Source organism: Salvelinus sp. IW2-2015, linkage group LG20 (assembly GCF_002910315.2).
Source record: "Salvelinus sp. IW2-2015 linkage group LG20, ASM291031v2, whole genome shotgun sequence".
Taxonomy (NCBI): domain Eukaryota; kingdom Metazoa; phylum Chordata; class Actinopteri; order Salmoniformes; family Salmonidae; genus Salvelinus; species Salvelinus sp. IW2-2015.
Window position 1 is genome coordinate 60,370,194 of NC_036860.1, and position 23,527 is coordinate 60,393,720.

The 23,527-nt window shown below is 42.6% G+C and overlaps 1 protein-coding gene across 2 annotated transcripts; it reads right to left on the reverse strand.

The window, feature by feature from the left end:
• Window positions 1–421: 421 nt before the first annotated feature.
• On the reverse strand, window positions 422–22,240 carry LOC111980851 (protein lin-54 homolog). 2 transcript variants are annotated; one of them, XM_024011873.2, is made up of 16 exons: window positions 22,057–22,240; window positions 18,969–19,722; window positions 18,377–18,488; window positions 18,036–18,154; window positions 16,117–16,318; window positions 15,928–16,001; window positions 15,598–15,786; window positions 15,426–15,517; window positions 15,139–15,210; window positions 14,876–14,978; window positions 14,541–14,678; window positions 7,665–7,867; window positions 3,480–7,373; window positions 3,087–3,137; window positions 2,794–2,835; window positions 422–1,275 (listed from the first exon to the last, which is right to left on the reverse strand). In XM_024011873.2, exons 2-13 carry the CDS (start codon window positions 19,689–19,691, stop codon window positions 7,178–7,180), a joined length of 2,223 nt encoding a protein of 740 aa, XP_023867641.1. In that variant the 5' UTR covers window positions 19,692–19,722; window positions 22,057–22,240; the 3' UTR covers window positions 422–1,275; window positions 2,794–2,835; window positions 3,087–3,137; window positions 3,480–7,177. The 2 variants fall into 2 exon arrangements, with proteins under 2 accessions (XP_023867641.1, XP_070305659.1); XM_070449558.1 differs by lacking the exons at window positions 422–1,275; window positions 2,794–2,835; window positions 3,087–3,137; window positions 3,480–7,373 and adding exons at window positions 13,203–13,253; window positions 16,537–16,665 and having other exon boundaries at window positions 7,790–7,867.
• Between the last annotated feature and the right edge of the window lie 1,287 nt (window positions 22,241–23,527).

The following is a 23,527-nucleotide window of genomic DNA, read 5'->3' on the forward strand; positions in this document are numbered from 1 at the left end:
CCTGCGTAATGATCATGCTGTTTATTAATAAGATTCTTGACATGCCACACCTGTCAGGTGGATGGATTATCTTGGCAAAAGAGAAATGCTCACTAACAGAGACGTAAGCAAATTTGTGCAACAAATTTGAGAAGCTTTTTGTGCTCATGGAAAACTTCTGGGATCTTTTATTTTAGCTCATGAAATATGGGACATGTTGCATTTATATTTTTGTTCAATATAGTCGACTAATGCTAGATGAGTACGGTCTGTAGAATATTTTCTTTATATTAATTTACTTAAGCTACAACCATGTCAAAATGTGCTCCACCTTATACTATTTATCTCATATATAGTAAATGTCTTTAGTTGAGATTTTTCCCCGATGTAGTTGTAATTTAACATTATGCAAAGCCGCAAAAATTATTTATTTCGCATCATATACGTTTCCACGTTTATTTTGAAGACAAAATCGTAACAGCGGAAGTCTTAATGATGCTGCGGTGACGCTAATTGGTCTTCGGCTCCATCAACGCGGCACAATCAACCACAAATATTCACGGGACCAATATAATCTCCCCCTTCTTCAGGCACTTCCGGGGAACGTGGCTTGACCATTTTGTACTGTGTAGACCATATGTTCAATCACATGCATTAACTCATTCGCTGTAGGCCTACTGTACGTTATGTGTAGCAAACAATTTTTGCATACTTCACACTAGAGTGCACCCCCTGCCAACTTCATTATTGGAATCTACATGATTTATATATATTAACATTTCACCATGTTGCATCAGACAAAAGTCTCTGAATAAAGTGAATCCGTCCATAGTAACATTGTAAGGAAAGCTGCATTTTGCATTTCCTCTCATTGCATAGTATTGTGTGTATGCACACGTTGGTCCTGGCCACTCAACTTCTCATGCTACCATAGTTAACTTTTTTCAAAAAAAAAAAAAAAAAACGTACCTTGATTTACTAGCAAAGCAACTGAATTGAACAATACAATTCCCTAGATGCATTTCAATTGAGTTTGTGAAACCTTCATTGGCACAAGAAATTCAATTTCATAATGTTCTATTCAAGACAACACTCAGACAAAACACATTTCTGAAATAATCAGTCACTCAAAATTACATACTTTGTAGTGTTTTCCCCAAACATTTGTCATTGGACAAAGGGATAGGAAATGCTCATATACATTTGTACTGTAGTTTCACAAGGAATCCAGTGCCATCTTTGTAGTCAATTTACTATGAAAACATGAGACCGCCCAGGGCACTCCTATTGCAAAGCCTGGAGAAAAACACAATCTCATCGTTAGTGTGAAGAGGGATGTCAGCACGAAATTAAAAAAGATACACAATATGCAGCCCAAAAAAATCATAATTGAAAACATTGGGGACTGCAACATCAATCAAGTTTAATAATATTCCCTCCCAGACTTGGATGGAAGACTGGGTTAGATTTAGTGATTTTATCTGATGATTGACCCAGATCACACCAGTGGAGACTGGTGGGAGGAGATATAGGAGGACAGGGTCATTGTAATGGCTGGAATGGAACAGTATCAAACAGACGGAAACCACATTCCATTCCAGCAGCAATGAGCCCATCCTATAGCTCCTCTCACCACCAGATCACATACACACAAATATACATAGACAGTACCAATCAAAAGTTTGGACACACCTACTCATTCAAGGGTTCCTTTATTTTTACTATTTTCTACATTGTAGAATAATGAAGACATCACAACTATGATATAACACTCATGGAATCATGTAGTAACCAAAAAAGTATTAAAACAAATACATGTATTTTATATTCTTCACAGTAGCCAATCATTGCCTTGACAGCTTTACACACTTGGCATTCTCTCAACCTGCTTCATGGTGTAGTCACCTGGAATGCATTTCAATTAACAGGTGTGCCTGATTAAAAGTTCATTTGTGGAATTTATTTCCTTCCTAACGCACTTGAGCCAATCAGTTGTTGTGACATGGTACGGGTGGAATACAGAAGATAGCCCTATTTGGTAAAAGACCAAGTCCATATTATGGCAAGAACAGCTCAAATAAGCAAAGAGAAACGACAGTCCATCATTACTTTAAGCCATGAGTGCCGCAGCGGTCTAAGGCACTGCATCTCAGTGCTAGAGGCGTCACTACATATCCTTCTGACTTCCGGCGCCGACAGAGATGGCCGCCTCGCTTCGCGTTCCTAGGAAACTATGCAGTATTTTGTTATACTACTGCACGGTCGGAACTAGAAGAACAAGCATTTCGCTACACTCGCATTAACATCTGCTAACCATGTGTATGTRACAAATAAAATTTTATTTGGTTCAATTCCAGGCTGTATTACAACCGGACGTGATTGGGAGTCCCATAGGGCGGCGCACAATTGGCCGAGAGTCGTCCGGGTTAGGCAGTCATTGTAGAAAATAATTTGTTCTTAACGGACTTGCCTAGTTAAATAAAAAAATTGTCAGTCAATCCAGAAAATTAAGAACTTTGAAAGTTTCTTCAAGTGCAGTCGCAAAACCATCAAGCACTATGATGAAAACTGGCTCTCATGAGGACTGCCACAGGAAAGGAAGGCCGAGTTACCTCTGCCACAGAGGACAACAGGACAATAAACACTTTTTTTGGTTACAACATGATTCCATGTGTTATTTCATAGTTTTGATGTCTTCACTATTATTCTACAAATGTAGAGAATATTTTTTTTWAATTAGAAAATGTAATGAGGTGTCCAAACTTTTGACTGGTACTGTATATACATACAAATACACACACATATCATACATACAGTGTATTGTTGCTCAGSACTGAAGAGACCATTCTGTTGGATCTGTGCCAAAATTGAAATGAAGGTTAAAACACAGTATAATCAAAGCCAGTCAAAATATGACAAATTATAGGCTAGAGCACATGTCCTCATAATAATGTAATATTAATCACTATGGTTCATGATGTGAACAGCAGATACAGATTTTAATCATAGGACGAGAAAATGGGTGCAGAACACTTCAGTCATTCCTCAATACATTGTAAGTTAGTGTTCAGGCTCAAGTTGACGGTGTAGCCAGTTTGGCATCTTACCACGTGTCCTGTATCATTTTGTCATCCATCCTGTGAGTGTATCGAACGACACTATAGAAAAGGTAAACAAGTTGATGCATTATAATGTAACATGCAATATTCTTGGATCAAGCATAGGCCAMGTTATAGACCACGAGCACAGCGCACAGAGACGAAGTTAAACTCCTGACCTGTGATACATAATGAAGCTAACTACGCGTCCTCATAGTTGTAAACAAAACATGTAATCAGAGATTCATGATGTGAACAGCAAAGATTTAAAAATCAGACGATGGATAAGAAATATGATATTGATAGCCAATTGGTCAGGACTTGCTATACATAGCTAACGTTAGCTAACACTTCATAGCTAGTAGTAGCTAGCTTGCTGTTACAACACGGAAGAAAACTTACTGAACTATAAATCGGAGATATGCCTCAAATGCTATGTTATCTCGCCAACAAGGGCGACAATCTTCAGGTTATGTTCATATGACTTGCCAGATACTCACTCGCTCTTCTCTTCATAAAAGGGAAGCGAAAAAAACTCGTGCATGCGCATTATATACACAGCAAAGCAATGTGGGAAAAACACRAGAAATGCGGGACTTCTGTAAAATATCTTACACATCTAAGTGTTACAATTACAGTGTAGTGTTAAAGCATAGCATCAATCACGTACAAATCAACTTCATGTTACTGTCTAAAACAATCAGACATCTGAAAATTGGCTTATCAGAAATATGACAATATCTGATCGCCCTATTCTATGTAATTAGTAAATTATGACTGCAATTTAGTGCAAAGATTGAGAAAACATTTTTTTTACAGAACTGTATAAATTGTATTTGCTTTGTATTTTGCTTACATTACAGTCACAACATCTTACATACACTTTACTCAATATAAATCTGAAAATAATTAAAAGTACTTTAATTTTGGTGATACTGTGTTATAGTCAGGATAACATGAGATAAATAATTGCAGACAGAAAGAGATGTTTACAAGAATGGTGACATAAGAAAAAAGACAAACATGATTTCACCTAAAAAGTAATACAGACAATGTCACTTAACATACGATATACAATCAAACAACCAAAATACAAGTAGTACTACTGAGCTGTTGCACAGGGGCTTTTATACATGGAGGGGCAGCAGGTAACAGATTTACACAGATCAGTTCAGTACAGACACCCTCAGTGAAAAAAGCCTGGTATTGCAAACATTGAGAAGGTACAAAGAAGGTTTATTGTTTTGTCTAGTGTACAGAGTACTAGCAGATGCCATGGTTTAGGTTACCTGATAGAAGGCTAGGTTTCTCCTGAAATATATAGATTTGATAGGAACTTTTCTGTTCACAGAGCACAACTTTGCTGTTTAGTTTTATTGATAATATAAATGTATTTTTTGTTACATTTCTCTGTTCGAAGACAATCTAAAAACAATTTCCCACCACCTTTCAACATCAGATTGAGGGAGTGAGCTGAGCAGAGCACTTTCAGAGCAGCGTTCTGTTTGTGCTCAACTATTGGAAGCCCTTTGAAAYGTCCCACTTTGTGGGTTGACAATAGATACTAGGGCTGTATTCAATGAGGGGAGACTCAACAAATGTTACAAATAGAAATGTAACATATAGTGCAGACAATTCCAATCCTCTACTTGAAATACCACTGTATTAGTTCTACACAATACATTTCTATCTGAACGTTCTGTAACATTGCACCCTCCTGAACAGGGCCTAGAGAAATGTGTTTTATTAGGGATGCATCATGCTGCTCAAACCAATTGTTGATGCTCCTGTACAGCAATTTTGTAATAACTTTAGCATCCAGCAAGATCATCCATACAATAAACAAAGTTTTCAGTGCATAGGGATGATTACAACTTTAAAAAGGATGTGTGATGGTGTATAACATGGTCATACTCTGACTCTTTAGGACAAGGGCAATCTATATCAACAAACGCCTGCTTTTTGATAGATCTTAAATGTGTTTTAATAAGTATGTGTGTCTCTTCAACAACATTGGGGGAAACAATTGACAACGTAGTAAAAGTCCTTCAATGCCCTGAGCAGAGTGGGGAATGTAAGGCAAAGGTATCCTGGGGGAAATAAATCTACAACTAATAACAGTATTTTAAAAACAACACCCAAACACACACAAGACTCACCCCAATACAAAAACATAAAGAGGGATTGGCTTTGTGAGGGGGAAATGTAGCCTGGCTGGCACGACCCACATGACTCACAGCACAGGGACAGCTGTTGTACACTGGTCTGGAAAGAAGGCCGTTAATGCAATATTCACTCAGAAATTGAGCGATGGCTTTGATTGGTTCAATCAAATGTTATTTTTCCCCCTCAGAGGTCGAGACCTCTCGTTGTTTTTAAAATACAACCATTGTAATGGAAGGGGCAGCGCTCGGGGGGCTGTGTGGCCATGCATGTGGGTGTTTGAGTGAGAATAATACGGAAGAGAACCAACCAGTAAAGGCACAGCCCTCTTCATTATCGAAGCATTGTGCCGACATCGAAGAGCCATTCCAGACTGAAGTCAGGAGGACTTTGAGAGTTGTGTGTTAGCCAGACTAGTGGACATGATATAACAGGTTTTAAAAACACGACCCAGATGCTGTTGAACACACACTTGATGGGCAGAGTTAGTGTGACACACACAGAGGCCAAATCATGTGTTACCTGGTAGCCTAATCCATGATGACGTTGTAGAACAATGTTACCATGCCCAATCATCAGCTCACTGTAGACTAAAGGCACTCTGCTATGCTAAAATAGTTCCTGACATACTGTGATACTATGGCTAGATTCATTATCCAATCAAACAATCTGCCCCTGGCTTGACAGTGATCCAACATGGATGTGTGTGCACTATTCTACATACATTATTCTACATCTTTGTTATTCACAAAGAAGTTAAAGTAGGGGCACTTAGATTCCAATATTCCTATGTACCTAATAAAAGTAGAGAACTTTCATACCTTCACAATTAATTTAGTTTAGAGTACCATAAGCACTTTAGCAGAGCAAATAACTTGGATTTGATATTGTGAAACTTTACCCTACCTGAAAGTGTCAGCAACAGGACTGTATGCTACCCCAAAACCCAGTTTGGTGAATGTAAATTCAAATACTTACCAATTAGTTGTTTAAAAATGGCAAATAGAATCCATATCCATGATAAAATCAAAAGTGGGAATTTAGAATTTGTTCTGAGACATTTTGCTAAGCACAAGTTGAAACACTGGCTGAGGAAAATAAATAGTGGGGGTATCTTGTGGGCTACAGTAAAAGCTAGCTACTGTAGAGAGATCAGCATCATGATTAGAACCTGGGCTACGAACTGAAGAATCCTCCTCTGCATCCAGAATCATCAGAAATGATTAAAACATGTTAATATCACACCAGAGAGAAGGAGAGGGAGAAAGAGGGACAAACAGAGCCATGATAGGATGGTAGAAGAAAAATACATTAGAAGAAAAAACAAAACATGTAAAAATACCTATTATCAAAAAGTGTGCATGGTAAGTCTAAAACAACCCCCTTCCAAACACAAACAAACTGTGCTATTCCACTCAGTAAGAGGGTGCACCGAAACCAAGAACTGGTTAAAACCCAAATCCTGGTCCCGCTCGTTTGCTCTACCCTTGCACTTCTATCTCTGCCGAGTCTCTCCCACAATCCTTGTTTTTTCAGGCAGGCATGGGGACAGCCCCTCCCTTCAGCCAAGGCTATTCCCACTAACTGTGAAGAAGGAGCAGCACCAGCGCTATAGCAATTCATGTCCCTTAGTTCTCCCAACGCTAGAGCTCTGAGGGTGGGTAAGCAGTGCACAGGGCTGTCCTTGCCTCCTGGTGCTGGGTCTAGCTAGATAACAGTTGACGGGGCAGTCTACTCTCCTCCCAATCCAATGTCTATGGGGATAGCTAGCCCGGGAGACAGAGAAACCAAGGACCTCCCAGGGGTCACMACCACTCGCCAGTCCCAATGTTTAGCTCTGGAGCTTGGGGAGAAAGGGGGCCACCCTTTCAGTCTCCCAGGCACGAGTTCTCTCTGCGCTGGGTGAGAGGCAAATCGAGAGAGCCCATGGACCTAGCCTAGCAGTTGATGGAGGGACAGTCTGTCTTGCCCGCCGAGCTGATGATCCTCATGAGGCAGCGTCCAAACTCCTCCAGGATCATCCTCTCTGCGGTGGCCTGGGGCTGCTGGTTCAGCTCTGCCTGCTCAGCCTGCTCCAGCAGACACTCGCACGTCACCTCCGCCACCTCCTTCGTCACAAACGTATAGGGCATCCTGGTTGAGAGAGGATGAAGAGATTAGCCACTGTTCTAGAACAAGATACAGCATAGATGGGGAGTACAGAGGCGAGGCTGGAGAGAGGGAGGCGGTGAGAGAGGGAGGCGAGGCTGGAGAGGGAGTGAGCCGGTGAGGGGGCCGAGGCTGGAGAGAGAGGGAGCCGAGGCTGGAGAGAGGGAGGTGAGAAGGAGGAGGCGTTAAGGATAGAGAAAATAAATCTAGAGAAGATGCGTTGAGGAGAGGGGGTGAGGCTGCAGAGGGCGAGTGTAGAGAAGGAGTGAGTCTTACCTCCCCCCTCCGCTGGTGATGGCGGGAGTGGTCCGTGTAAGCAGGTCTGAGATTTGTGATGACAGCTTGGTCTTGGCTGCCGTCTGTTGTTGAACTCTGACCTCAGCTGCGTCGGCCAGGTGCATCAGAGTCTTCCTCTCAGGGCTCTCCTCAAAGTTCTTACAGCCCACACACTTACAGGTAGACGAGCACATGATCTTGGCCTGGCAGAGAGAGTCTCAATAAATAAGCAGGCGTGACCAAGAACGGTGTGTGCTACTAGTAGGTCGGACCAGAAGCCTGCACCCACCCCTTTAGGGATAAGACTGGCCACCCCTGATGTAAAGTGGCGTGCAACATATAATAGAACAGAGTACAACGTTATAGTCCACCCATATAAGGACCACCCTGGACTTGAACAGTCTTTACGACCAGGTTCACCTCTACAAGGCAGCAATCCCGCAGCCCCAGCRCCTCACACAGGAGCAACAGATATCCCGCCAAGACACCATCCCAGACCTGCGAGACCCCCTCCTGAAGGATCTGCATCAAGAGAAGCCACAACAAGAGGACCTACACCCAGACCACAGCCCTTACCCAAACCAGCTGAGACCCCCCCAAACAAACCCTGGCCACACCCTATATTGGCCCAGCCTAATCAGACCTATGCTCCCCCCAAGAGGTAGCTACCTACAGTGGGGAGAACAAGTATTTGATACACTGCCGATTTTGCAGGTTTTCCTACTTACAAAGCATGTAGAGGTCTGTAATTTTTTATCATAGGTACACTTCAACTGTGAGAGACGGAATCTAAAACAAAAATCCAGAAAATCACATTGTATGATTTTTAAGTAATTAATTTGCATTTTATTGCAAGACATAAGTATTTGATCACCTACCAACCAGTAAGAATTCCCGCTCTCACAGACCTGTTAGTTTTTCTTTAAGAAGCCCTCCTGTTCTCCACTCATTACCTGTATTAACTGCACCTGTTTGAACTCGTTACCTGTATGAACTCGTTACCTGTCCACACACTCAATCAAACAGACTCCAACCTCTCCACAATGGCCAAGACCAGAGAGCTGTGTAAGGACATCAGGGATAAAATTGTAGACCTGCACAAGGCTGGGATGGGCTACAGGACAATAGGCAAGCAGCTTGGTGAGAAGGCAACAACTGTTGGCGCAATTATTAGAAAATGGAAGAAGTTCAAGATGACGGACAATCACCCTTGGTCTGGGGCTCCATGCAAGATCTCACCTCGTGGGGCATCAATGATCATGAGGAAGGTGAGGGATCAGCCCAGAACTACACGGCAGGACCTGGTCAATGACCTGTAGAGAGCTGGGACCACAGTCTCAAAGAAAACCATTAGTAACACACTACGCCGTCATGGATTAAAATCCTGCAGCGCACGCAAGGTCCCCCTGCTCAAGCCAGCGCATGTCCAGGCCCGTCTGAAGTTTGCCAATGACCATCTGGATGATCCAGAGGAGGAATGGAAGAAGGTCATGTGGTCTGATGAGACCAAAAATAGAGCTTTCTGGTCTAAACTCCACTCGCCGTGTTTGGAGGAAGAAGAAGGATGAGTACAACCCCAAGAACACCATCCCAACCATGAAACATGGAGGTGGAAACATCATTCTTTGGGGATGCTTTTCTGCAAAGGGGACAGGACGACTGCACCGTATTGAGGGGAGGATGGATGGGGCCATGTATCGCGAGATCTTGGCCAACAACCTCCTTCCCTCAGTAAGAGCATTGAAGATGGGTCATGGCTGGGTCTTCCAGCATGACAAYGACCCGAAACACACAGCCAGGGCAACTAAGGAGTGGCTCCGTAAGAAGCATCTCAAGGTCCTGGAGTGGCCTAGCCAGTCTCCAGACCTGAACCCAATAGAACATCTTTGGAGGGAGCTGAAAGTCCGTATTGCCCAGCGACAGCCCCGAAACCTGAAGGATCTGGAGAAGCTCTGTATGGAGGAGTGGGCCAAAATCCCTGCTGCAGTGTGTGCAAACCTGGTCAAGAACTACAGGAAACGTATGATCTCTGTAATTGCAAACAAAGGTTTCTGTACCAAATATTAAGTTCTGCTTTTCTGATGTATCAAATACTTATGTCATGCAATACAAATTAATTACTTAAAAATCATACAATGTGATTTTCTGGATTTTTGTTTTAGATTCAGTCTCTCACAGTTGAAGTGTACCTATGATAAAAATTACAGACCTCTACATGCTTTGTAAGTAGGAAAACCTGCAAAGTATCAAATACTTGTTCTCCCCACTGTATATCTCCCCCAATATAATCCCCATACTTTAATGAAGACAGCTTCTCCATCCTAGGGGGGAGATCAACCATTTCCAGGCCCAGGGACATGTACTAGTCTGTGGTGATCTAGGTGCCAGAACTGGACAAGAACCTGACACTCAGCACACAGGGAGAAATACCTACCTGGAGGCGACAGTATTCCCTCCCAAATATGCCCTCCTAGACACAACAACCAACAAAAACCAGTCACAACTAGTTAAATAAAGGTTCAATAAAAAAATAAAACTCCTGGAGCTCTGTCGCACGCTGGGTATGTACATAGTCAATGGTAGGCTTCGAGGAGACTCCTATGGTAGGTACACCTACAGCTCATCCCTTGGCAGTAGTACTGTGGATTACTTTATCACTGACTTCAACCCAGAGTCTCTCAGAGTGTTCAGTCAGCCCACTGACACCCCTATCAGCAAAATCATAGTTATGATTGAATATTGCTCTGTTCAAGTAGAGGCATCAAAGCCAAAGGAACTGCACAATATAACAAAAATGCTATAGATGGAATGAAAGTAGTGTAGAAACCTACCAAAAAAAATGAACAATTAGGCAACAGCAAATTCAATCCCTTTTAGATAACTTCCTGGATAAAACATGTCACTGTATTTAGTGAAGGTGTAAACTTGGCAGTAGAAAGCCTAAACAGTATATTTGACATTTCAGCTTCCCTATCAAATCTAAAAATTGAGAGCAGACAACCTAAGAAAATAAAAAACAATGACAAATGGTTTGATGAAGAATGCAAAACCTACAAAAGAAATTGAGAAACCTGTCCAACCAAAAACAGAGATGCAGAAAACCTGAGCCTACACCTTCACTATGGTGAATCATTGAAACACTACAGAAAAAGAAGGAACAGCACGTCAGATATCAACACAATGTAATTCAAGAATCCATGGAATCTAACCACTTCCGGGAAAATTGGAACAAACTAAACAAACACGAAGAGTTAGTTCATTCGGAAAGTATTCAGACCCCTTCACATGTTCCACATTGTTACATTACAGCCTTATTCTAAAATGGATGAAATAAAATCCTCAATCTACAAACAATAACCCATAATGACAAAGCGAAAACAGGTTTATGGACTTTTTTGTTGTTGTTACAAAACAGAAATACCGTATTTACATAAATATTTAGACCCTTTGCTTTCAGACTCGAAATTGAACTCAGGTGCATCCTGTTTCCATTGACCTTCCTTGAGATGTTTCTACAACTTGATTTGGAAAGGCACACACCTGTCTATATAAAAAAAAGGTCCCACAGTTGACAGTGCATGTCAGAGCAAAAACCAAGCCATGAGGTCAAAGGAATTGTCCATAGAGCTCCGAGACAGGATTGTGTCGAGGCACAGAACTGGGGAATGGTACCAAAACAATGTCTGCAGCATTGAAGGTCCCCAAGAACACAGTGGCCTCAATCATTCTTAAATAGAAGTTTGAAACCACCAAGACTCTTCCTAGAGCTGGCCGCCCAGCCAAACTGAGCAATCGGGGGAGAAGGTCTTTGGTCAGGGAGGTGACCAAGAACCCGATGGTCACTCTGACAGAGCTCTAGAGTTCCTCTGTGGAGATGGGAGAACCTTCCAGAAGGACAACCATCCTTGCAGCAGTCCACCAATCAGGCCTTTATGGTAGAGTGGCCAGACGGAAGCCACTCCTCAGTAAAAGGCACATGACAGCCTGCTTGGAGTTTGCCAAAAGGCACCTAAAGGACTCTCGGACCATGAGAAACAAGATTCTCTGGTCTGATGAAACCAAGATCAACTCTTTGGCCTGAATGCCAATCGTCACATCTGGAGGAAACCTAGCACCATACCTACGGTGAAGCATCATGGCGGCAGCATCATGCTGTGGGGATGTTTTTCAGCAGCAGGGACTGGGAGACTAGTCAGGGTCGAGGGAAAGATGAACGGACCAAAGTACAGATCCTTCATGAAAACCTGCTCCAGAGCACTCAGGACATTAGACTGGGGTGAAGGTTCACCTTCCAACAGCACAATGACCCTAAGCACACAGCCAAGACAACTCAGGAGTGGCTTCGGGACAAGTCTCTGAATGTCCTTGAGTGGCCCAGCCAGAGCCCGTACTTGAACCTGATCGAACATCTCTAGAAAGAGATCTGAAAATAGCTGTGCAGCAAATGGTAGAAGAATGACAAGAGTATGTTTTAACAYTGTTTATGCATCGAATAGCTTTGATGTGTACTCTCTCGTCTGTGGGACTGAGTTGGGCATCTGGGACTTGAGCTGACAATAGATTTATGATGGCTAAAGACTGCATTCCATAGACAAGATGTGGTGTGTGTGACCCGAGATAGAGAGAGCCTGGAGGAGTAGAACAATCCACTCATAGTTTCCCAGATACAAGGATGATTAGAAAAAGTGAGGTTGTGGGTAAAACACCCAGTGCAGATAACCACAAGATAAACCCAAGGTGGCTTATGATGCCCCTCAATCTACATGGGAGGGGTGGAACCAGCCACGACTAAGCATTTTTAGATCTACTATATAAGAACACTGCATTTTTCTGTAAGTTTAAGCTCTCGGTCCAACACTCAAGAGTGTGGGGTCGCCAGTTTCATTGTCGCAATAATTAATCGATATTAAATAAAAATGATTGTTGAAGAAATGACAGTCTTTCTCACTTGATTAGAATATTATACGACAAGCGACACTCTCCAGCCAACCTGAAAGAGCTTGAGGATTTGCAGAAAAGAATGGGAGAAACTCTAAATACAGGTGTGCCAAGCTTGTAGTGTCATACCCAAGAAGACTCAACGCTGTAATTGCTGCCAAAGGTGTTTCAACAAAGTACTGAGTAAAGGGTCTGAATACTTACGTAAATGTAATATTTCCATTTTATTTTTTATACGTTTGCTAAAATTTCTAAAAACCTGTTTTTGCTTTGTCATCTATTGTGTGTAGATTGATGAGGGGGAAAAAACAATTTAATCAATTTTAAAATAAGGCTGTAACGTAACAAAAATGTGGAAAAAGTCAAGGGGTCTGTATACTTTCAGAATGCACTGCATCTATTCAAAACAGAGATGCATGGATAACCACTTCTCCAGTCTTTTTGGCTCTATAACAAAATTCAAACAGCAAAAAACATGTACATAATCAAATACTAATCTTACAATCAGCTATTAAAGACTACCAGAACCAACTGGACTCTCCAATTACAACAGACCACGTATTCACCCTGCACACCCTAATTGACACAAACTATACGTACCTCGGCCTAAACATCAGCGCCACAGGTAACTTCCACAAGGCTGTGAACGATCTAAGAGACAAGGCAAGAAGGGCCTTCTACGCCATCAAAAGGAACATAAAAATCAACAACCCAGTCAGGACCTGGGAAAAAAATACTTGACTCAGTTTTAGAACCCATTGCCCTCTACGGTCTGGGTCCGCTCACCAACAAAAATATTTCACAAAATGGGACAAACACCAAATTGTGACTCTGCATGCAGAATTCTGCAAAAACATCCTCCGTGTACAACGTAAAACACCAAATAATGCACGCAGAGCAGAATTAGGCCGATATCCCCCAATTATCAAAATCCAGAAAAGAGACGTTAAATTCTACAACCACCTAAAAGGAAGCGATTCCCAAACCTTCCATAACAAAGCCATCACCTACAGAGAGATGAAGCTGGAGAAGAGTCCCCTAAGCAAGCTGGTCCTGGGGCTCTGTTCGCAAACACAAACACACCCCACAGAGCCCCAGGACAGCAACACAATGAGACTCAACCAAATCATGAGAAAACAAAAAGTGAATTACTTGACACATTGGAATGAGTTTACAAAAAAAAGATAAACTAGAATGCTATTTGGCCCTAAACTGACTGACCCAAAATTAAGGGAAGCTCTGACTATATACAGACAGTAGCATAGCTTTGCTATTGAGAGAAGCCGCCGTAGGCACGTAGTGCACATTGCCCACAAAATGAGGTGTTAACTGAGCTGCACTTCCTAACCTCCTGCCAAATGTATGACCATATTAGACACACATATTTCCCTAAGATTGGGGCGGCAGGTAGCTTAGTGGTTAGAGCGTTGGACCAGTAACCGAAAGGTTGCTGGATCGAATCCCCGACAAGGTAAAAATCTGTCGTTCTGCCCTCGAACAAGGAAGATAACCCATTGTTCCCCGGTAAGCCATCATTGTAAATAAGAATTTGTTCTTAACTGACTAGTTAAATAAAGGTTAAATAAAAACATTTAATAAAAAGATTACACAGACCCACAAAGAATTTGAAAATAACTCCCATATCTACTGGGTGAAATACCAGTGTGCCATCAAAGCAGCAAGATGTGTGACCTGTTGCCACAAGAAAAGGCAACCAGTGAAGAACAAACACCATTGTAAATACAACTCATATTTATGTTGATTTATTTTCCCTTTTGTACTTTAACTATTTGCACATCATTACAACACTGTACATAGCCATAATATGACATCTCCATTGCGTTGAAACTTTTGTGAGAGTAATGTTTACTGCTTGTACCATTTCACTTGCTTGACAGAGAGAGAGAGAGAGAGAGAGAGAGAGAGAGAGAGACCCACCTCGTAACACTCGCAGTAGTTCTTCAGGCAGCCTGAGCGTTTACAGTTGCAGCCTTTGCTGTGTCTGCGGTCCGACTCGCCCTCTTTACCTTTACCAATCTTCGGCTTGAACGCCTCCGGGTTACGGTCCAGACACGCCTGGGGAAAATATACACTCCTTTTAAAACAACTCTGTACGCAAGGAGACAGATAAATAACTGTCTGCTGTATTACACAAGGCCAAATCATATCACGAATCAAAGAGGACATTTATCACACCAAGCTTTTCTTTCACACAAAGGAAGAATAAGGTGAGACAAATAAAGTTGAGTCAAATCTGATGTCTTGTTCCTCACCTTGATGGCTTTAGCTCGGTCGGTCTCGTGTTCCAGGTTGTTGAAGCAGTTGGTACAGTTACAGCTCTGACAGAACTCCCCGTTGGCAAAGCAGTCACAGTACCTGCAGAGAGAGCATTCAGACACAACATAGACAGCTAGAGGTTCATCTCCAATGACATCTACACGTCTAAATACAGGACATTTACTTTTTAAAGCAGGAATCCTGTTAAACATCAATAGTTGAGTAGGTTGAGTTCCCTGTAAATTATTATAGTACGTACAGTTTGAGACACTGAGACTTGGTGCAGTTACAGGGCTTCCGTGGTCTGAAGGCAGCGCCCGATGTTGATAAGCTGTGGGAGAAGGGAATATGCTTATAATTAGTCAGGGCAGTGAGTTTATAACAATGTGGTCATAACATTTCATATCAAAAGGAATTTAAAACCTTCAAAAAAAACAAAGGTGCTTTATCGCAAACAGTTTTGTTTTTTTACTGACAAGGACTTCTTTGCCATCAAACCACAGATCATACTCCAGCTGGGGATTTCCTGTGTGGTGTTGTGCTTACCCATTGAGAGGCAGTCTGGCCTGAGTCTGGATGCCTGTAGGGGTGGAGAACCCAGAGCTGCTGGCCAGAGTCACATACGCCGACTGCTGGAGCTGGAGAAGGGAGAGAGAGACGTGTGAGAGCACAGACACACACATTTAAAATGCATTCAACACACATACCAGCCCTGTACCTGTGTGACGTATTGTGCGGGCAGCACGGCGTAGCCCATGTTCCCAGAGCCAGGCGCCAGCACGGTGCCCGGGGGTAGGTTGGTGAGGTTGGGCTGAATCTGGGGTAGCGATGTGGCGGGCATGATCAACCTCTGTTGGGTCTGAGTGGTCAGCACCTGGCCTGACGATGTCAAGGGCTTAGGCACCACCTGAGAGAGGAGAACAATGAAGGTTAGTTCAATTACACTCATCTTATTGATAGTACATGTTGTTGTGGCTGAGTGAATGTATGATTAGGGGAGCAATTCAATCTGTAAGCAAGTAGTGTGTTCGTGTCGCGTGTGTTTCACCTGCTTCATTGTCTGTGCTGGGACAATGGGGACAGACATCCTGACTTGGGTTGTGTTGACCACCATGGGCTTGGCTGTGGAAGGAAAACAGGTCATTATATACACACTGTATATTTATTGCACTGTTTGGACCTAAAATCCTTTCCCTGCCACTCTGTATGGATGGTGAGTTGGGAGTCTGGCTCCTACCTGTCATGGATGAGTTAGTGATGGGGCTGCCGGCATGTCCCGTGCTGCTGCCCGTGGTGGCAGTGACCAGCCTGACGTAGTGGAAGCGGCTGCCTGGCACCTGGATCTGCTGCACGTTGGACGGGGTGGACAGGGGAAAGATGGTCTTAAATTGGGGGGCGCCCACCCCTCCCACCGTCACAGTCTGCACAGGCTTCATGGTCTGTGAGGGGAGAAAACTGTCAATATTATTTCCAAGAGCATCAGCAGTAGCATACCTGATGATCAAGGTCTTGGTGATTAGTTGGCTAGTTGAATCAGGTGTTCCAGTGTTTGAATAAAACAAAAAATGTGCAGTTCTGGGGGTCCTAGAGGACCACAATTGAGAAACACCGTTATAGAGGCTAGTTGTAGCTGCGCAGTAGAATGGATTGAGACTACCTTGGCTGGGGAGGTGGATGTAGACTGTTGTAATAGTATCTGATGTCCCAGGTGGGCCATGTTGAGAGGCAGAGACACTGACTTGTGAGGGGAGTTGGGGACCTGTGAGGCCACCGACACCACTGTCAACTGTCACACAAAGAGAAAACAGAATGATATGTTTACTAATACATGTCAATAGCTCCAAGTTGTCATCCAAACACAAAATGGGAGAAAACTCAGGGTCCCACTCACTGGCCCAGACATGGAATAGTTTCTAAATGGATTGGGGTCATGTGGGGCCTATAGGTTGGCATGCTTTCTCTCTATATGCAGCTATTAAATATGCTAGATTTGGTTATTATGATATGTATTAAAAAGTGGTGTAATATACACTGAGTGTACAAAACATTATGAGCACTTGCGCTTTCCATGACATAGACTGACCAGATGAAAGCTATGATCCTTGATTGATGTCACCTGTTAAATCAGTGTAGATGAAGAAGAGGAGACAGGTTAAAGAAGGATGTTCAAGCCTTAAGACATGGATTGTGTTTGTGTGCCATTCAGCAGGTGAATGGGAAAGAAAAGATTGAAGTGCCTTTGAATAGGGTATGGTAGTAGGTGCACCGGTTTGAGTGTGTCAAGAACTGTAATGCTGCTGGGTTTCACACTCAACAGTTTCCTGTGTGTATSCAGAATGGTTCACCACCCAAAGGACATCCAGCCAACTTGACACAACTGTTGGAAGCACTGGAGTCAACATAGGGCCAGAATCCCTGTGGAACGCTTTCGACACCTTGTAGAGTACATACCCAACGTATTGAGGCTGTTCTGAGGGCAACTCAATAGTAGGAAGGTGTTCCTAACGTTTTGTACAATGCAAGTCATTACTCTATTCTTTAGAATTTAAAATGTATTAACTGCATTCATTTTTGTTTCTAAAGTATGTCCCTTTGAGAGGATTTTTTAATTTATTTTTTTACATCTCAAAATAGGACGATGCTCCTTTAAGAGAATTGGGTTCAAAAGATATCGACCTGGCTAAGGTAGACTATCCAAGACAAATGCTAAGGTGTCTTTTTGCAGACTATCAACAGTAGCCAGTATATTGCTAGTATGTTCACTTTTGTAAATCACTTTCCTTAGTTAAAATAAATAAGCTGAGTGAGTAGATTGATGGGTGCTTGTTTTTGCTCTGGACAGCTCACGTGTGCCGTTTGATGGCATCAACTCATGTAGACGTTGTGACTCACGGCAGCGTGGTGGTGCTTTAATGAATGGCCAATCATATTGCTCAAATACAAATAACATGACTTCTACGTATGTAGTCTTCAATGGTAGACTGCAACAGAGCAAGTATACGTTGAACTGGAACGCAAAAAGGAGATCCACTGACTGGAAATACGTTACTGGCCCCGGGCCAATAGGCCACTCTAATGTCAGACCCTGAAACTACACTGCTTCCCTCTCCCTCACTCAAAGTGGGGTCAGAGGGATTGAGTGGCAGCATGTCTGACCTTGCTGGGCGACTTGAGGGGGGAGATGGCGATCTTGTTGCTGGAGCTGGAGCCGAGGGTCTCAGAGAGGGTGATGGTCCGCGGGGGGGTCACTGGGCTGCTTGTGGACAGGACCCGACCTGGGTGGGTGGGTGGGGTTAGGGAAGGGCACAGAATCACAACGATGAGGTCAGAAACAGTTGAGGCAGGGATCAAAGTCTATATAMATTTCTATGGCTCAAAGCTGTTATAATAGGCTGAACTTTCAATTACGCAGCTATCCATGGGTGTGTGTGGCACATTGCAAACCAAGCATTCTTTCTATGAAGATGTCAATATGAAGAGCATGTCAAGGGGATTACCTGTAATGACATTGGATACTGATGTCTGGGCAGTCAGACCTTTGTTGTTGACAGCTTTAGTAAAGACAAACTTGATTGGTCCAGCCGACGACACCTGAGTTTTCTGAGCAATCTATTGAGAAATATGTTAATTTACCTTCACTGCACAAACTACAGCTTAGAGATAAAGCCCAGACCTATAAAGCCTGTCAACATCATCCACCATAAAAAATTGTTACAGTATTTGCTTCTGAATATGTTTATTTAATAATTTCAACACTTCGGTTTGGACATGCCAATAAATGTATTTTTTCTCTCTGTAAATAGCAATGATGTGGAATTGTAACCCCTCCTTTCACCAACCAAGTAAATGCATGTGAGTGTACTTGAAATGAAGATGATCACATATGGTGTTTGTGGAGGGTTTACAGTTGCGGATTGATTTCCAGCCTTATAAGGCTCTTCATGACAACACATAACTAAATGAATCTCCTCACTACACAATGTGAGCACAGCATAGCAAAGAAACAGAATTACTTTCTGATGAATTGCAAAGAATCCAGACCCTTGAGACAAAAACAAGTCAATAAACAGGTAAACAAACAGGTCTCACCTGTACAGTCTTCAGCTGCTGGGCCTGCAGGGTGGATACCTGACTGGCGGAGCTGACCGTCACCACCTTGAAATGCTGCGGGTTGGCCTCCCCCAGACCCTGCACTGAGGCAGACTTGGAGCCTGTGTGGGGCAGCTGCAGCACAATAGGCTGGCCAGACTTCCCTATGGCCGTCACCATGAACTGCTGGCCCCCTGGAGTAGTGGTAGTAGTGGTGGTGCCTTGGGACCTGGTGATGTCTGCGCCTGGGGATGAGGCCACCTTGTTGAGGATGATCTGGTGGTTGGCTGAGAGGGTGAAGGGGGCTGAGAGCTTCTGTAAGCCCCCYGAGGTGAGACTAACCCGGGAGAGGCTGCTGGTGGTTTTAGGGGTGGTTGAGGTTAGGGTGGAGGCTGTGGCGGGTCGCAAGGTGAGGGAGGAGGATGAAACCGTGGAAGAGGTGAGGAGGAGCTGGGTAGCAGAGGTGGTGCTACAGAGGGTGGAACCTGTGGGGGTGGTCCCGGCTTGGGTCAGCTGGGTTGGAGGGGCGTCCGAACACAGGCTTACAATCTCTGGGACAGCGGGCACATCCGTATCCATGGGGACTGGTGAGTCGTCACTAGGCTGTGATTGGCCAGAGGCTGCAGGGGACTCGGAGGGGGGGTCGTCATCCATGATGATGGCCTCTGTGTCCATGATCTCATCAGGGAGCAGACTGTTCAGCTCTGGCGACACCACGTCCATGTCTGCAGGTTTACACTCAGCTCAGTCACTGCTGGAGACGGAACAGGAAGCATCAGAATGTCAGTCCAACAGCTCCACCAAGCTATTGGATGTGTAAAACAACTTTTCTTTCAGTAGAATGACTGACAGGAAAGTACCAGTACACTATAAAACAGATATAGATAGCTGCTACTTGGGCTATAAACGTGCATTTCTAACAATAGGTTTTTATGCATCTTGGTTAGTGCCCATAAGCAATTGTTAGGCAACCAAGAACAATTACAAATGTATTTTTTTCTTTTTAGTGTGAAAAAAATACAGTGAGATGCCTAAAACTGAATTACCAATTCCTGCATTTGATGTTGCACACACAGACACCACTGCAAAGACAATGGAAGGCGAAAATCACCATGGATTTGAATGATGTTATTGTCACAATATACAGCCAAAACATGCAGTGTGACATTAGTGAATATATTAGATGTATACATCGACTATCAAAAACACAAGCGCAAATACACCAAATACTTTCAAAGACAGCGATGAATTCATAAGCAATGAAAAGGGTGTTACAGAACACACACACAGGCAATGCAAAATCAAGTACTTGACGTTGCAGTATAAATTCATAAATAATCTGTTTAGCTAGCATTAGCAATGTTGCAATGGATCTGCAGCGGTAACTAACCGTGCTTTCTATGGTCGTTAACACTAGCTAGCTAAACGACGCTGAATACGCTAACGTTAGTTTAGCTAGCCACCAAGAACAATAACAAACATGTTTATGCAACGACGTTATGATCTTAACTTTGATTGCAACACAACTAGATCAAAAGCCTACTTTGCAACAAAATCAGCCTAATCTCGAACGGTGCAAATTAAATAGTTTAGCTAACATGTCATGGATTGCATAGCGGAGGTGTAGATAGCTGGTTAGTTAGCTTGGCTAGGCCGCTTTGGACATCCCAGAAAATAAATCTTTGTCCTACCTCCGGTATACGCAAAATAAGACAGATATGATACTATACAAGTTGATAAACTAGGGGGAGGGGGTCGATGTTCATCCCCTCAATTTTCGATAGGATATATGATCGGGGCCTGCTTCTTGTTGTCTCAACTATTAAGCAGCCTGTCAAAATCATGAATTTGTGACAGGAGCAGCACTGTGAAAACGACCAGCTATAGCTTGCTAGCTACGTTTCTATTTTCAGGCCGGGTTGGATTTCGAAATATCCGCCATTTTCACCTCGTCATGAGTTAAACTAAAGAGATGAGAGGAAGCACGAGCAATAGATATGAACGCCCATGTCAGGAATCTTGTTTACCAATAAAGTAATGGGGTCACAGTTTGCGATAGATTACCTGGTAGTGCAACACAGTAATAATATGAAGAGTTCTCCGCCTTGTGTCACCTACTGTAACAAGCCATATGAGCCTGTAAATACTTGCATGATACTCTGTGTACTGTGTAGAACTATACAACTTACGTAAATAACGTCACGAATAATACATCTCAATTCTGTCAAATGTCCACATTTGTAAACAACTGGTGTACTGTTATTATGTGTTTTTGGTAAACCTATTAAAATGTAGAATAAGAACATTCATTAGACCAACGCTTAATAGTCATTTGTCAAAGAACAAACCCCCAGAGACCTAAATAAAATGGGGATATGACTTCCTTTTGGAAGAAAGAAACCTTGAGAGGAACCCTCGACGTAATCATCTGACTATTTGACAGTCAAAGCCCCAGCTGCCTTCAAGCCATTTCACAAAGCAGACACACAGACTATACTAGGAAGGTATTTTTCTGTCTAGCCAATATTGAATAGAAAGGATTACTACAGCGGCATTAACCTCTGGAAGCTAAACAATGACAGGCCCTAATGGCAAACTGGTTTAACAAAATCAGAAATTGCTGTCCATCTGTCGGGGTGCTGGAAACTATCTATTGGGCTGCATTTGCAATGAATTTGATGTCATTATAATCACACAAACCTACAGGCTGAATAATCAATGTAACACTCAAACATCAGTAAAATAATAATTAGCTATGAAATATATACAACGTTGATAGTTTCCTTTATCCGAATGAATGGTGAATAAAGTTAATGGATATTTTCCAACTTCATATCGCTTCAACAACATGAATCCTATAACAAAGCTACGTTAGCTAACTAGAATAAGGTATTTCCACAGTTTGTAAGTACATACTACAGCCAACGTTACTGACTGTAACGTTACTATATATTGTATCTTAATATGCTGCTAGCTGTCTGCTAACTGGCCAAATTGATATCATCAGCTGTTAGCTAGTTAACGTTAGCAAGTCTAGCCAGCAGCAACACAAAGTATTGCCCCTTTCACACAGCGAACAGATTCTTACGTGGTTTGTTTCTCCCCTTGAAGCTATGATTTTTAGTGTCTCGAAACGCCTTAACGTACATACTCCTTCACCGGTCCATACAGGCGGAGCAACATATCAGTAAAAAGCACAGAAACGTAGACGATTGTTCAAAATACCGCGCCGAGCGCCATTTCACCCCTAACATCCCATAATAACGTCACGCACTCCTTGACAACCACATGGCGCGTCATTGATCGAAGTACTTCCGGACTCGCGCTCAGCGTGTGATAGATCTACACAACAACTAGGTAGGTCACTGACAAAATAAAGGAAACACTTGAGTAAATGAGGGTTACAGAGCGAGACAAATTTTATTAACCTGAGCCGCGGTGCACCAAATTATTTATATATACACTAGATTTCTAATAAGGGGCGCTATGTTGAAGCCACCGTGCCTTCATCATTTGTTAACGTTTACATTCGTTTTTGCCACATTTATTATACCTTCATGCATACTGTTAAATGATATTATGTGAGCTAAACAGAAAGAATATACGTATACTTTTTTGAGATGACTAATGATACAGGCCCAACTGCAACAAAAAAACACATGTAATTTTGTCCTTGAAACATGGACTACTTTTACTAGGGAGTGCCTGCTCTTACTAGGGAGTGCCTGCTCTTACTAGGGAGTGCCAATATGTCCGACCGTTGGCTCCAAAGCCAATACATAGCATCAGCATTTCAGGGTTTACATACATCATAGGGTGACCAGTCTAGACTCATGACGTAAACGGGTAAAAGCAGTAAGGGAGTTGGCCATCCTCAAATCGAACAGTAATCTGCGCCAGTTGGGCATGTTGTCAAGGTAGCATGATGCATCGTCCAGAAACACACATCGGTTTTCCATCAAATATATGTTCTTATTGTCGATCCTTTTTTCATTCGGAAGGCAGAAAAAGCGTTTTTTTTATCAAAAGCAATCACATTGCATGTGAAAACATAATCCTACTTATTACTACTCAATGTGGTTATGGTGTTATCCCACTGGGMACAGACGTCAATTCAAGATCTATTCCACGTTGTTTCAACGTCATTTAAATGAAGTGAAAACAACATTGAGTCAACCAGTGTGTTCCCAGGGGGATACGTTGTATTCCATGTTATAAAGCAGCTTCTTGGGAACACAGAACAACTTATTTCATGAGGATAGGATTTACCATTGCTGAGATTTTTTTGAAGTGATCGGAAAAGGTCGAAAAGGTCGAATCTTAAATTCAACAATATTTCCAGATAGGGTGGTCATATTGTTGTGACATTTTCAGGGCTGGTGTAGAACTCAGAGATGATTCAAATACAAGTAAAATGTATTAAATGAATATGCGTTATTATGCAAATTATGTAGTTAATATGCTAATTAAACCGTACAGAAAACATCATTACAGTAACTCAAGCCCAATAACTTAAGGTAGGGTGGTCATATAATTAACAAATTCCTCGGTGTCCACAT